General features: G+C 37.8%; 1 protein-coding gene across 1 annotated transcript in view; it reads left to right on the forward strand.

Annotated features, from left to right (window-relative positions):
* LOC5574517 (protein phosphatase 1 regulatory subunit 3A) overlaps window positions 1-14,975 on the forward strand; it is a 79,645-nt gene extending 64,670 nt beyond the window's left edge. Inside the window, exons 4-5 of the mRNA XM_001661440.2 lie at window positions 179-447; window positions 12,382-14,975. Coding sequence (XP_001661490.1) covers window positions 179-447; window positions 12,382-12,775 — 663 coding nt within the window. The 3' untranslated portion in view covers window positions 12,776-14,975. The remainder of the gene's footprint in view (window positions 1-178; window positions 448-12,381) is intronic.
* Window positions 14,976-15,301: the final 326 nt, after the last annotated feature.

A 15,301-nucleotide genomic window follows, 5' to 3' on the forward strand; every position in this document is an offset into this window, starting at 1 on the left:
GCATTTTATGACATGAGGAAATACAGCAAAATCTAGAATGCTGTGAAAAATGTACTGCGATATGTCAAACTTGGATACCGACTATGCCTTTATTTCGTCTTTGGCCTATACCGTTCGGAAAGTCCTTCAAGGACGTGAAATATATGACGTGTTTGTTCTCTTCTCTTCCTTCCTACAGGGTCGCAACTACTCCCTCACCAACCGCGTCATGCCTCGGCAGGAGTCTAGCATATTCTTCCCCTCGCATCCCTATAATAGTAGTAGTAACCGTAACAATAGCAACAGTACCTCCCCCAATAGTACAAACTCGACCACCAGTCCCAGCACCACCACAGTCAATGGACAATGTTCCAGCTTAAGTGCCTATAGTTCTCAGTATGTGGACCCAACGGTCGATCTGGACACGTGGCGTCACATGCACCCGGAGGCCCACGATGGCCCTTACTGGTAAATTTTTGCTAGAAACACACAAAACAAACAAAAAAAACAGAAACATTCGAGTCTAACAACAAAGCAACAGGGATCAAAGCAAGCGTCGGATATATAGGTACATTGTGCCATCATTTGCATAAGAAGGCTAACTAGATCGGAGCGGAAGCGAATCGAATTTGTGTGTCTGATCGTTTGTACAGTCGAAATTGTTAAAAACAAAACACAAAAATGCCAATCTTCTTTAGGAAATTTCTCTGTCCAAAAGCGCACATTTTGGCTGGCATGTTACGCGATTCAAAACGAAACAATTCAATGTAATCAAGTGTTAAGTGTGTACAAGAACTAGGTACTAGCAAGAGGGAACCAGGCAAAAAAATCAAATCTCAATATCTAGGCTTAGGCAGATCAACCACAACCACCACCACCACCACCTTCCTCTTCTATATCAAGATAAACTCATCATCACTGACGCGAGCGAGTGGTGATCAAAGTAGTCGCCGAATGTCACCACCGCCGTCCCCAATGACCAAAACAAGGTAACCACTGTCAAGCTCTTGGTAGCTAAGCATCCAATCGCACTACTCTTTTTCCGCCATTGTTTCACCTGTGTAATTTTTTGTAGTTTTATTTTTGTGCGTGTATGTGTGTACACATTTCTCTCACGACACCCGCGCCTGGGAATCGGACTCATCCTTATCAGTAGACGTTGTGTAAGCGTTTAAGTGGCGTATACTAACCTAATCTGGCTACACACTAACTTAAGCCCCCAGCCTTTCTCCCTCGAAAATGATGATTAAGGTCTCTTCTAGGTAGGAAAATCTCGTTTGCAAACGACACACTTAACCTCTAAATTGGCCGACCCCTCGAAAAACCAGCGTGCTAAAATTGTGCCAATACCTTGCGTGCCTAAATTCATTTTTTTTTTTTCTCAAAACATCCATGTGTTCATGTGCGATAGTGTAGAAAGTACTACTAACATCGACTAACGCTTGCTTTTTTGTATAATTGTAATCGCGAAAACCGAAAATTAATGGGAAGATCACAAACCGATTGGCCCACCGTACGCAATCCTAGCAGTAGTCTTAGTATTTTAACGTAGTAGTAAGCCATGACAAAGCGACATTGCGATTCTATTGAACCAAAACTGGGCTTCTTCGATTTCGGGGTATAGGAAGATAGGAAGAAGGCGAAACCGTATGACGCGGAGTGTCGTTGTCCAGGTGTACGGCCTTGCAGCGGTCAACCTGTGCACGGTACGATACTTCCCGTTGTAGTGTGGGAGCATTGTTTATCGGATCGAGCGTGAACGATTACTGTGGTCCAGCGTTGCCAACCTTCTAGATTTGTATGGATTTCCAAGATTTTTGAGGCTACATTAAAAAAAAATCTGGTAGATCCAGCAAAAAATTGTAACGAATTCGTAAGGTATTCCATAGACGACATAGAAGATTAGATTTTTTTGGCATCCCTGCCGTGGTCTCGTGACCCATCTCGTGAATGAAACCCCACTGCCGTTTATGCTAATCGATCGCCATCAACTTCGTGCTTCCAATATCAGATCGTACAACAAACCATTACGCGAATTATAAACAACCGTTCTTCCCCGGCGCGAACGATTGCTGCTTTTCAACGCACCGTCGTCACCTGTCCGACAAGCAGATAGGCGATAACCGGTTTTTGTGTGAGAGGAGAGTTAACTTCCTCAAAACATCCTCTGTTCTACATTCTATATCTACAAAGTTCGAGCACCGTCACAATGCCCTCTAGCTCTTCATTGCATCGCTGGCTGTGTCATAATCGGGATCGATTTCCATATATATCCGATCCAGATGTCGCAGCAAGCGACAACGCACCGATTGCATCGACAATGATTAAAATCCAATCGAAGCAATCTGGATTTTTCGAGAACTGCCATCTAAGCAGGCTGGCTAGCTAGCTAAGTAGCCTAACTAGTTGCGCAAATCAATCAAATGACAATCAAACAGGTTACTCTGATGCAACTCTGGGATTGAGCAGCGGATCAAATCACATTTGATGCGATCGTCGACACCAGATGATAGAGCTGAATAGTAAAATCCATAGGGAATCAAGTTTCAATGAGTTTTTCGACTGTTAGAAATATTACTTTCGTCAAAATTAGAGTGGGAAAATCAGGATATTTACACTAAAATACTAAACGGGAAAACGCCATTCAACCAAAGACCATGTTCCTTCCAGGTGCTCAAAATTTTATGGCACATAAGATAATGGAGAATCTAGAATAATAATAATCTAGAATGCCGTGAAAACTATACTGCGCTCTGTCAAACTTGGGTTCATTTTTCAGTACCAAGGGACCAATTGCAGTACTAGAAGTGGTACCCATTCTGAACCCGACTACTATGTCTATGTCGTCTTTGGTTTTACTGTAGAATGTTTTCAATGCTATACCTATCTGCTCATTGGTGCATGCACCATCATGCTAGCTAGAGTGCATCGCTAAACGCTTATCAGTGGCTTAATAGCTTAAGCCCTACTGATCCTCTCGGTTCGTTAGTTGACGTTCATTTCTGCGTCATTTGAACCAGAGATGAATCACTTGCTTGTCGAGTTTTTGCTCATTTCATATTTCGATTGAATGTTCGACCATTACTCGATTGCCAAGATCGTTAGCTGAGCTAGCTGGATGAGTCAGCTTAATGAGTGCTATTTTTAAATTACAAATATTTGATTTGTAACTGAACACCTTCGATTATCGTTATGATTTTTTTTTTCTATTTCAATGCGCTTCTATGCCAGAGAGTAGGCCATGCATTTAAGCCTGCCGTGAACTCAATGCTACGACGGTAGATTTTGACAAAATGTGTGGGCAGTCGTCAAAATCTGCCGTTTTAGCACTGCAACCGCAGCACTATTGCGTTCACGGCTTAAAGCCCTCAAAGCATGACTTAAATGCATGGCCAACACTCTGACATAGAAACGCATTCACGGTTAATAGCCTTATAGCCAAAGACGAAATAAAGTCGTAATGATCGGCCTCACACTGAGTACCATTGATACTACATAACTCAATTTAAATTTCTCGGTATTCAGGTTTGACAGATCGCATTCACTTTTCTTGGATTCCTAGATTTTGCTATAAAACCTCTAGATCCAAAAAAATGTTTCACAAATACGGGATGTAAATATTTTAGTTTCGTCCTGGCAGTATCTATTCGCGATAATATAAAAGATGAAGAATAACGTTCTATTCTTGGTTACACAAAAAATCATACTCTCGCAAAGTTTGACAACTTATTTTTCTTTCTTTTTTTATGATATCACGTTCCCACTGGGACAAGCCTGTTTCTCAGCTCAGTGTTCTAAAACAATTCCACAGGTGTTAACTGAAAAGTTTTGATTAAAAAAAAGTTAAGTTTATTTGCCAAATTTGTAATTTTCACATTTGTACATCTTGTGGCATGTACGATGATACTTTAGGCCCAAGTAATTCCAGGAACTTTACATTACAAAAGAGATCTTGAACTGACCTGGAACAGAACCCAGCCTAATTCAGCATGGCTTTGATTCGTAGCCACGGATGCTACCATTAGGCTGAGGAAGGATCTTGTGTACGATCTTTGTTGAACATGGTTAAACTTGACTTTGTGTGTACTGAGGAATTGATCAATATCAAAGCTAGATGCAATAACCTCGACCGGGTCATGCCAATGGAATGTCGGTAGCTTGGTTATGGAATGACTTTAGTTACCTGTCGCGCTTCTGTTTTTTTATTATGTTTGTGTCCGCTGTAAGTTGCAGGTAACTTGCTGTACATATATACGCATACGCTTAGTCTCTGTAGCTTTACTCTTGGTCAGTGTCGTCGCCGTCAAGTTCACCAAGGCTGGATGCAACAACTCCTCCAGAGGGTGGTGTACGGAAGTTCCAATCGTTGAAGGTATTTAGGTGAATTGGCTAATCCACCATCATATCCGATCAGACGAACTGTTGCGAAATTGTCCGTTTTCGTAAGCAATTGAAGGTTGTTGTTCTTGTACTTCTATATTTTATCTATTTGCTCAGAGTTTATCAATAGATAACCAGACTTATTACTCTAATCATTTTCCTTCGACCACCTATTCTTCTAGGTTTGTCTGTCTGTGATTTATCAGTAGATAAAAAACCGAATTTAGTACTATACCATTTAATTCTACAAGAGTCAGTAGCTTTTGACTGATACGCGTATTTCGACCTCAACTGTAAAGCCGTCTTCAGTGTCGTGTACTAGACAGCGTGTAAGTCGAGTTTAGTACACGACACTGAAGACGGCCTTATAGTTGATGTCGAAATACGCGTATCTGTCAAATGATACAAACTCTAGTGTAATTAAATGGTACCGTAATCCGGGGTAACATTGATCATATTTTTGAGTTTTTCTTAAATTTTTCATTTCACAATACAAATGTTACAAGTTTTATATTTTTAAAACAAGTACTGGCACCCACCGCTCCTAACTATATACTTTATTTTGTTTTTCGAAAGATTTAAACATGTTTAAATAAATGTTTTAAGTGATTTTTTGATTCAGCTGATATGGGGTAACATTGATCACCCGAGTAAACAATGTTCGGTAATATTAGAAATGTCGTTATTTACTAAAATCATGGCCCCTGAAGCCGAATATGAAGACCAAATTCTTCAAGTCATTTACTTTTTGAGTTATTTCAAAATTAAAAACACCTTGAACCGCGGAATACGCCTAAAAGTAAGCAATTTCCTAAGGAAATTCTACATTCTTTATTGTAATTAGTTAATGTTGCCTAATTGAATAAACATATAAAAGATTTGACAACGGAATCGTTTTCGGCGATGTCATATTTAGTAACGACCGCATTTTTCTTGATCACGTCGTCTGCAGAACTCATGTGAGACATGAATGTTCGGTAGTGTCAGTGAAAGTGCTAGAAATCATTGTTTCAAAAAGTTGACAAATTTACGCATGAAGTTAACGCAATTTTGGCAAAAACCTTAATTTTCATTAGCTTATGAATATGAGAAAGAGAGGCACCATTCATGATTCGAAAATGTTTCATCAACAAATCTTTATTTGAACTTTTTACGAGATGAGTCATTTCGATCAATGTTACCCCGCTGATCAATGTTACCCCGGATTACGGTATAGTACTAAATTCGGTTTTTATCTACTTATTGGTATTCCACTACACAGCTCGAAGATTTATTAGGGTAAATGATGGCTTCGGAACCCTGAGGGTATTTTCGGCAGCACTAACTTACCGTCCTTGTTTAAATTTATCTACGGAACAAGAGTTAACTTCAATGTACTCAACATATTCCTTGAACTATAATCTTCCATGTAAACCTCATCTTTCACAAAAATAATATAAAACATGGGTTTCATCATTGAATGAAATAAATGCTTACGAAATTATCGTCATTCGTGAGCTGCCGAATAAAACAACACAAGAACAGCTTAAGAAAAACTCACCACTTTGAAAGGTCCAATTCTCCGCTCTAATACCAATTTGTCACAAAAGCTACGCACTGATCACTCATGCACTATAAAACTTTTGATTTGTCTATAAATCACTCGAAAATACTTAATTTTTATGCTTCAAATCACAAATTAAAATTAATGCAATTTGCTTTCCTCGGCAATCACTTTCTATTACGGGAATAGGTTGCCAGAAAACCATATTCAATCGCGGTGTATTTTTTATTCAGAATTCAAATTAATAGAAAAAATCGAACACAACTAATTAATTCATTGGAATTAGGCAACAAAGCATGCATTGGTAATAATTGAGTCTTTCAATACTTTCCTTATCTGAAGATTGTAGCGCATAAACTTCAATATACTGAGAAACATATAAAATATACGTCTTACAACAGGTTAACTATTTTGGCAACACTCTTGTTGTTCTACAGGCAATCAGAGGATGATGTATTTGTGTCAAATCATAAGATGATTGATTTGCAAAGGGCCTATTCTGATTTTCTCATACACTGAGAATAATATGAACGTAAAAAAATGTAAAAAAGCCTGCAGCATTTTCAATTTCGCGTTACCTTTTAGCGATTTTTTGCGCATAGACACTAGGGTGCGGCTTATTTTTCAAAAGTTCTCAAAACCAAAAATTCGTGTGCTTTTATGAATTCAAATCATATAAGAAGAGAAACCTCAAAGTTTAAGCAAACAATATTAAGATTTAGGGTGGCACAAGCGTCTTAAGGTGCATTTTCAAGTTATAAAAAATGGCCTCCAGTGAAGTCACCATAACTTCGGTTATTTCTAACCAATTTTGAAACTTTTAGCATCATTATTTTCAATATTAAATTTATGAAAACTTTGTAGAACATCAAATTTGTCTTAAATCAAAAAGTCTTTGTTAAAAGTAGTTTTCTTGAAAATTTTCTTCATTAAACTGAAAAATTTAATCATAAATACTCAACCGATTTCAAATATTTGTATGTACATGTTCTTGAAGCAAAAAATAGTTGTTCCCATATTATTCATACAACACATTTTTCTAAAAAATGGTTTTGGCTTAGTTTTGTAACAAAAACTACCTAAAAAAAATGTTTTTTAAAGAAAATATCGAATTTCTTTGGATTATTTAAGTTACTTTGCCAAAAATTACATTTTTCTTATAAAACTTCTGTTTATAAAGCATTTTGTTTTAATTACGAGTTGAATAGTGCATATATTTTTTAACATGAGCAAATATATTATTATTTCAAAATAATTTAAAATCCTTTTCAAAGGTTTAACAAATGAGGAGAGCCAGTTTCAGCTTTAAAATATTGTTTAACTGCCAAAATTAACAAAAAAAACGACGTTTTTCGTTAAAAAATCATGTTTTTGTGCAGTTTTTGATGAATAACTTGGTTAAAATATTTTTTCAAGTGAAATGTGGTGTATGACAAGTTTGAAATAATTAAGTAAGCTTCTAAACCATGCAAAAAGATTTGGAATCGTTTGAGTATTCGTGAAGTTATTGTCAAACAAAGATATTTTTTTGTAAAATGAGGAAACATTCGAAGTAAACTACTTTTTATTGAAACGAGTTTTGATTTTACACAAATTTGATATTCTACAAAGTTTTCATAAATTTAATTTTTAAGATAATGGTGCTGAAAGTTTCAAAATTGGTTAGCAATTACCGAAGTTATGATGACTTCACTGAAGGCCATTTTTTATAACTTGAAAATTTACCTTCAAGACGCTTGTGCCCCCTCTAAATCTTAATATTTTTAGCTCAAACTTTGAGGTTTCTCTTCGAATATGATTCGAATTCATAAAAGTACAAGAGTTTTTGGTTTTGAGAGCTTTTGAAAAATAAGCCGCACCCTAATAAACAGTAGTGTGAGGGCCATGTAACCCATTCAAACGCAACTCTGACATTCAAGTTATCCGATAATCGTGTTCCGTGGAGTTTTCTTGCAGAGCACAATATTATGAATCATTTAACCATGACGTCACGCTGCAACTTCTAGGTTGGATTCGCACTTGCTGCAAGTTTATAACCATGACATGGCAATTTTTACAGCCGAAATGCTGCTCACTATTGCATTGAATAAAAAAATATTCGATTAAATATTTATTTATTTTTTATTTAAATGAAAACGACATTAGGCAGCGTCTATTTGAGACATAACGTTAAAATGTACAATTTTCGACCATTCCCCCCTCCGCAACGGTCTTTGCATGAAAAAAATAAATGTGTTTGAGCCTACTCCCCCTCCCCCTAGGGCGTTACCTTATTTGTGGACGGCGCCTTAGTCTGCATAAATTTAGTGGCGTTGTGTATTCAATTTGACTCTCTGCTATTTTATTTATAACTGCAATTTTGTTCTCAGTGTAGTCTGTATTTTTCTGCATTGGCCCTTTCAACGAGTCGAAAATAATGAGTGACGTTTAATTTCAGGAATTGTCAACAAATACGAAATGTTATCAATACATTAACTAGTTTTTGCGCTGTTTTGAATTGCCGAAGTGAACATTTTTATTGCCGACAATAGAAATTGCATTGCCGATAAATGAACAAGTGCCTCGTGACTTTGGTGAGGAAAAATAGAAGATTAAGAGAATAAAATAGTGTTTTGTGTATAATAACTAATAGATGAAGAGTGCTCAAGTGTAGTTCAGGTGTCTCCTGCTGATTGTTGTATTCCATTGTTGCGTAAAATTGCCCTCTTAAAAGTTCAGCTGCTTAGGCTGCCGACAATACGTAAGTTCCCCTATGTGATTTATCGTTTAGTTACACTTCTACGATTTGATGAGCCTGTTGAAAAAAACCTAGTAGACATTTTTAATGAAGTTGTAACTTTACTAGGATAACGCAATTTGGATATATTTTCGCACAGGCTCTCAAAAACAGATTATTCTAGATCATACATTGTAAAACGTGTGTTACATGTAAACAATTGTTTGCATTCGTCCGTCCATATAGTTGGAACTTTAAGAAAAAACATATTAGTCAAAATTCTTGCAAAAGTTACCATGTTTCTAGTTTATTTAAAAAAAAATGGTTTCCCACCTCTTGATTTATCAGCAGTTTCGAGACTATCTGCTCGTATTAGAGTACCTACACTCCCGTGCAAAAGTTGGGGTTCAGCCCCTAAAAAAACATACAAAAGGGGTCTGTTCGAATCTATTTGCTTACACGTCCAATTGAAACTCTCTATGGCGCATTCGAAAGCCATGAATTATTCTTCCTTCGTAGATATTTTCTCAAAAACCTTTTTTTTTAATTATGTTTTCTAAAATTTTACTTAAAGTTGTGACATTTTTCAAAAACCACACTAAAAACCGTGGCTATTTTCCTTAGCATTGTGGATCGATGAAAATTCAAAATCATTAGAATCGTAATCTAATATTCTTTGACGAGCACTCACCAAAATTTGGCGGAAAAATCTGAAAGCAATTCAAAATCGATGAAACAGTCATTCAAGTTATCGTGCAGCAACTAAAGAGCAAACCTCTCTGCCATGCCTTTCCCCAACCCATACACTACCGCATGGACTGGCGTAGATGCAGTGGTATATACGGTCTACGTGGGAGCCAGTTTAATGCATCATCAATTCCTCTCCCTTTCCCTCATTGGTCTGCATTCTGACATGGCAGGCGCAGGGATTGAATCCTGCGAAAATTGAGAGAATAACTATCATAATATGCTGCACATTATGATAGACTGTTTATCGTATACTTCTACAACTTTGATCAGATTGGGGGGATAGTAGTGCATGATGAAACTATTTTTAATTTTAAATTTCGATTTCATAAGGTAAATTTATGAATTTCAACCTGATTCCTTGTGGCGAATTTTCATAAGGGGTTCCTATGTTTTATCATAAACGAAGCGGTTTCCGCAATCCAAATGATTCTTTGCAAAAGAAAACAAATACTAAATGTCACCATTAAATCAAAGACAAATTAAAGACCTTCATGTTCCTTGCAGTTGCCCAAAATTTTATGGCTCATACGGTAATCTAGAATGCCGTGAAAAGTGTACTGCGATCTGTCAAACTTGGGTACTTTTTACCGAGGAACCGAATGCAGTACTAGAAGTGGTACCCAATCTGAGCCCGAGTGGGACGGACATGATTAAATGTTACAACTTTATAACTGCTATAATTTCTCATCAGAATCACATTTATCACAAACGAAAGAAGAACTATTCGGGTATTGTAGCGCCGGCTGAATCATCAGCAAAATCGCATAAAAGCCCATCACGCAGAATTTGAAAAATCGTGACAGACAGTTGAAAATACAATCGCTCGCGGCACGGCCTACTGCGTTTTTTCTATAATCAGCTATGGACCGATGCACGAGCTCTTTAAGGCTAAGTAGCCCGTCATTCGTTTTGCCAACAATGATGACTTTTCAGCTTGCATTTCAAAGTAATAAAACTCAGTCTTGACCGTTTATATCGACTTTAAAATGTATCACTGTACGCGCTAACATGCATGAAGTATGCTGATACTTTTTCAGCTGTGTCAGTGCAAAACCAACTGATTTTCTTTGATTCGAAGTCGTTAGATGAATTAGCAACAATCATCAACGACGCGTACAAATTTCAATGACGGCCTACTTCGCCTTAATGTGACGTTTGAGCGGTGCCGAATTCATTGGTTTCCATAGTTCCATAAATAACACGGCACCGCTAAAACGTCAAATAGTGAACCCGTGCAGAGGTCCATAAGGCAATCCATGAGACAGCTGCGATCAGCTGTTTTTTTTTTGTTTACCATGTGCTTTTGACGTTTTGCGATCGGAGTGACTTTTCGATTACAAAGGAAAATGTAAAGCTCTGATAAAACTCGCATGATTTGTTTACTCTTTCATTTCGGTTGCATTCACACTTTTAGCTGTCAGTCCTATCACGAAAAGTCCTCATGGATAGCCTTATAAGGCTGTATCTGCTTGATGATGCGGGACTGGTTGTTTAAATCCGGGAGTGTCCCGCACAATCCGGGACGTCTGGTCACTTTAGTTTTACCAAGTTTTCTAACATCTTGTCAATGTCAGATTGAGATGTGGTTTCGAAAGTCATTACTTAGAAATCGAGGAGTGAATTAGCAACACCCATCAGTAACGCGTACAGATTTCAATGACGGCCTACTTCATCTCAAACTCAATTTTTTCAAAGATATGACAAAGTTTTACAAGAAACTTCCAGCGTAACAAAATGGTATACACAATTTTCTTTTCACGAATCAATTGTTTTTTTCCAGAAAAACAGTTTATTCGAAGTAAAATATTGATTTTAAAGTCAAACTATTTCTTAATAGAGTGTGTCGAACCTTATCTAATATCAAACACAAATTACGCTTAAGGATACGCTCTAGGATCTGGAAGGGTTCTCTTCATTTCCTTGATTTACGACGATGACAAAATACGAAGTCAAAAGATTGAACTTAAACAATAAACAGAACTCAGCTAATAAAAGTAGAAGCGTTCTCAGAACTCTACACTGATAAGCAGGCATTATCCCAGTGGGAATACCAAACCGCAGAAGGAATTTCCTCCCTGTTGTAATCTTCACAGTCATGACGGGGACTTGAGTTATATGGAAACCATTACTGCTATTGAAGCAATCATAGGCCCGTCTTTTCTGATTACCATATATCTCTTTTCATGTTTCATCAATATTTCCTTTGGCCGTTTATCGATCTTCGTTATCATTTTCAATGTGAAAACAATTGCTGTGTCCTTTAAATAAAGTAAACACGTAAACATTTAGTCTAGTGTACCAAGCTATACACTCAGAAACATGGCTAGTCAAAGAATGACTAAATTTTAGTAATTTATGACTATTTTTTTTGCCTCTCTTTCATTCTGCAGGGAATTTTATTCCTATTTGTCAATTCGCCTGGGTTGAAGCATCGCTAAGCTTCAACCCAGGCGAAATAACATTAAGTGTAGAAATTCACAGCAGAATGAAAGAGAGGCAGATAGAAAATAGTCATTAATGCATAAACTTCAGTAATTCCGTGACTATTTTTATTTCTGAGTGTACACACTTCATTTTTCTCACCGTTTCTCGGAATTTCTCAAATTCTCAAAGTTCGACTTAGTGTGGATCTTAACATTATGCGAGGGTAATACTTCGATGTGTTCGATGTGCACACGCACCAGTTCGAACTAGAGCCATCTATTTGCGTCTTGTCTGAAACCTTATTTATTGAACGCACCCAACAGATGGCAGTAATCTAACTTCAAGATAAGGATAGTGAAACGCACATTTTAAAGAGCATTTATTAAATCGAAGATCTTCATTCCAAATACAATGAAGCCGTTTTGTTTCAATAAATCGCAATGCCATATACATTCACTCCATCAGTCGCGTAGCAAGTACTTCACCCCGAAACATGGGACCACAATCCACCATCCAAACTCAGCCAACCGAATACACTCACTAACCAAGCCTGTTTTTTTCGTTCTCCTTCTTTTTCCCATATATCCAGCATGGACATCGATAAAGAAGCACAGAACGATGAGCATAGCGTGGTGGTGACGTCCGCATTCACAGCGCCACAGACCCAGCTGACGGTCACTGTTGCGCCAGCGATGCACAGCACCTTCAACCAAGTGCCGTCCCCGGTGGGCACTCCCTCCAAAGCGACCCTGGCCCGGCCCGAACCGGTCAAAATGCCTTCCCCGGTGACCTCTCCGTTGCCAGTCCGACGCATCTCATGCGGAGATCAGTTCGTCAGCCGCCAGCAGCAGTTTAACAGCAATAGGGCCAGCTATCCGAGGGCCACCGCACGGCAGTACTACATCCGCGATCGTCAGGAGGACCTCATGGCCAACCTGCTCAGCCTAAGGGACCTCTTGCTCAACCAGAACGTGCAAGTGTGATGAAGCGTCGCTTCAACGCGCTCCTCCGGACCATGGCACTTTGCCTTGATTTCTTTTTTTTTGTGTGAAAAAAATGTCGTTTTGTCTCTCGTACTATACCTACTATCAAAATGGGGAAAGCTTCTCGTTTTTTAACTATCTGTGTAAGTTGAACAATTTTTTCCGTGTAAATTCTTGTTGAAATATTTATATCCGTGTAGAAAACCGACTGAAATTTGCCCTTTTTGAAAGCAGTGTGTAAATAGGGGAATCTGGGGGTGAACAGGAACCTTTGCGAACAGCCAGCAGATGGCGGTTTCGTTGTATTGCTATTATACCCGTTTGCTTGATCAGCGACAGTTGCTGTTTATGTCCGGGGTTTTGGGGTAACCATGGTAGCCGTCGTAACGATAATTGTACTATTTATTTATTATTGATTTGACACATCACACGTGGTTTTGTGCAAGCCGATTTTGTTGATTGCGCGTTTTACGGCGGCTCTAGCCATGGTTTCCTAGACAACGGCTAACGTGACTCAAAAAAAAACAATAACCTTCGAATGAACAGAGATGAGACAGCCATAACAATGGAAAAAGGAAAGAAATTATTTATAGTGTAAGTCGAGAAGGTAATCACTATTGCAATCAGTTTGATAGAAAGCTAGTGATAGGAGGTATAAGAAGAAGAAGGAAACTAGGAAGATGAAGGAGGGAGCAGATACACACGATGAAGGGAGATGAGAAATGGAAACCAAAAGACTGATTGTGTCCACAAATTACATTAATTTGCATGTGAGAGAGATAGAGCGAGAGCGATAGCGTGGAAGAAAGACAAAGTTTAAGGGAAAGAGCGATTGATAAAAAAAACACAAAGAAAAAGTAGGTCCAGAATTTTACAAACAACAGCAAAAGTCTCCCGCAATGTTTTAATTCATCTGAATGCTGAAAACAAAATGTCAAATGTCGAATAAAGGAGATAATAAATTGTATCAAATACTGCTCAGAGAAATGGAACGGCCATATGTAAATCATAATATAATCATCAATCAACTGAAGTAAATAAGAGAAAAGGCAAACGAAAACTTTCTGCTCAGCGAAGGTTTCAAAACACTCAAGCGGCAATTGAAAAGACTAGATGTAGAAACAAAATCTGATAAAATGAACTGATGAATGTCGAAAAAGTGCGATCCGCAGCTACGTCACGATCGCACAACCAACAGAAGCTGAACAAAAGTACGGACAAAACTCCCATATGTCCGCCAATCTGAGATATTGAACGGGGCAGACCTGTGCTTCTACACACCTTACTCGACAGATACCCTCAGACTTTCTTATTGTAGATATACTTCCTCATCTTTCTATCGTCTTTAGGCTAGCTTTGTATGTGACTAAGCCCGGTGGGCCCCTCTTGCCCATCGATAATAGCTCAAATATATTTACATACATTTATATTTATAACGCAAGTTCAATAGCGAACTGTTGTATCCTCCGCCTACACTTGAGATGAATCTGACCGCAAAGTTGGAAGAGTTCTAACCTCGTTTACGGTCGAGCTGAAAGCTGAAAGCACGCAGAACTCAGAAATTGCCAGAAGCAAAGCAAAAGCCTTTTTTGCGCCGCTGTTGTACATAGTTGAATGATTTTGGGCACAAAAAAGCAAGCTACAATGAATGTTTGAAATTACTTCTACAAATAGAAAACGCTTATCTATGTTACATTTTTACACATTTACGTCGAAAAGTTAGAGATTTAGATCCTATAAATATGGGAAAATTTTGATCTGCCGGAGCGAGCAAAGATAAAACAAAACAGAAAAGCAATGATTACGAAGGATTGTGGTACAGTAAACTCTCCATAATATCGAGTTATGGAGAGCGGACTGTACGTTGTGTCATTGTGTAGCAATAGAAGATACCTGTACTGCGCCCATTATGATGGTATACAACATACACATAGAGTCAAGCATACATGTATCGCATATATATATATTTTTAGTCATCTTTACTATTACCGTTAAGAACCACAAGGAGAAGACCAGATCGACAAGAAAACGGAGGATTTGATATGATAATAGCCTTTAATGATTGTATAACATTAACATAACTACTATTATCCATTAGTTGGCTTGATATCTGGCTATGTAAATAGGCGAAGCTTTCGTGTGTGGAAGCAAGCACTCAGTGAAGAAAGTGAAATCATGAGTAAAATATTTTTATAGTTAACGAAATGATCTTTCAATCGACGAGTGAAATATCACAAATACATCTTCCTGAAGTGCACTTTTCAGGCGAAATAGGCAGTCATTGAAATTTGTATGCATCGTTGATGATTGTTGCTAATTCATCTGTTATTTTCATAGTTTTTGCTAGTGAATGTAATTTCTGATTATTGCAATATATTCTGACATAACTTCGCTATCCAGGACATTTTTTGTCATATTTTTCTTACTGTCCTAAATAATGTAATAAAGCAAAGAAGTTCAAAGGTTTTGTCCGCCCAAAGCTAGAAACAGCGTCTGATTGTCGTATACTCTGGTGATAAGCTTACC

Source organism: Aedes aegypti, chromosome 3 (genome assembly GCF_002204515.2).
Source record: "Aedes aegypti strain LVP_AGWG chromosome 3, AaegL5.0 Primary Assembly, whole genome shotgun sequence".
Taxonomy (NCBI): domain Eukaryota; kingdom Metazoa; phylum Arthropoda; class Insecta; order Diptera; family Culicidae; genus Aedes; species Aedes aegypti.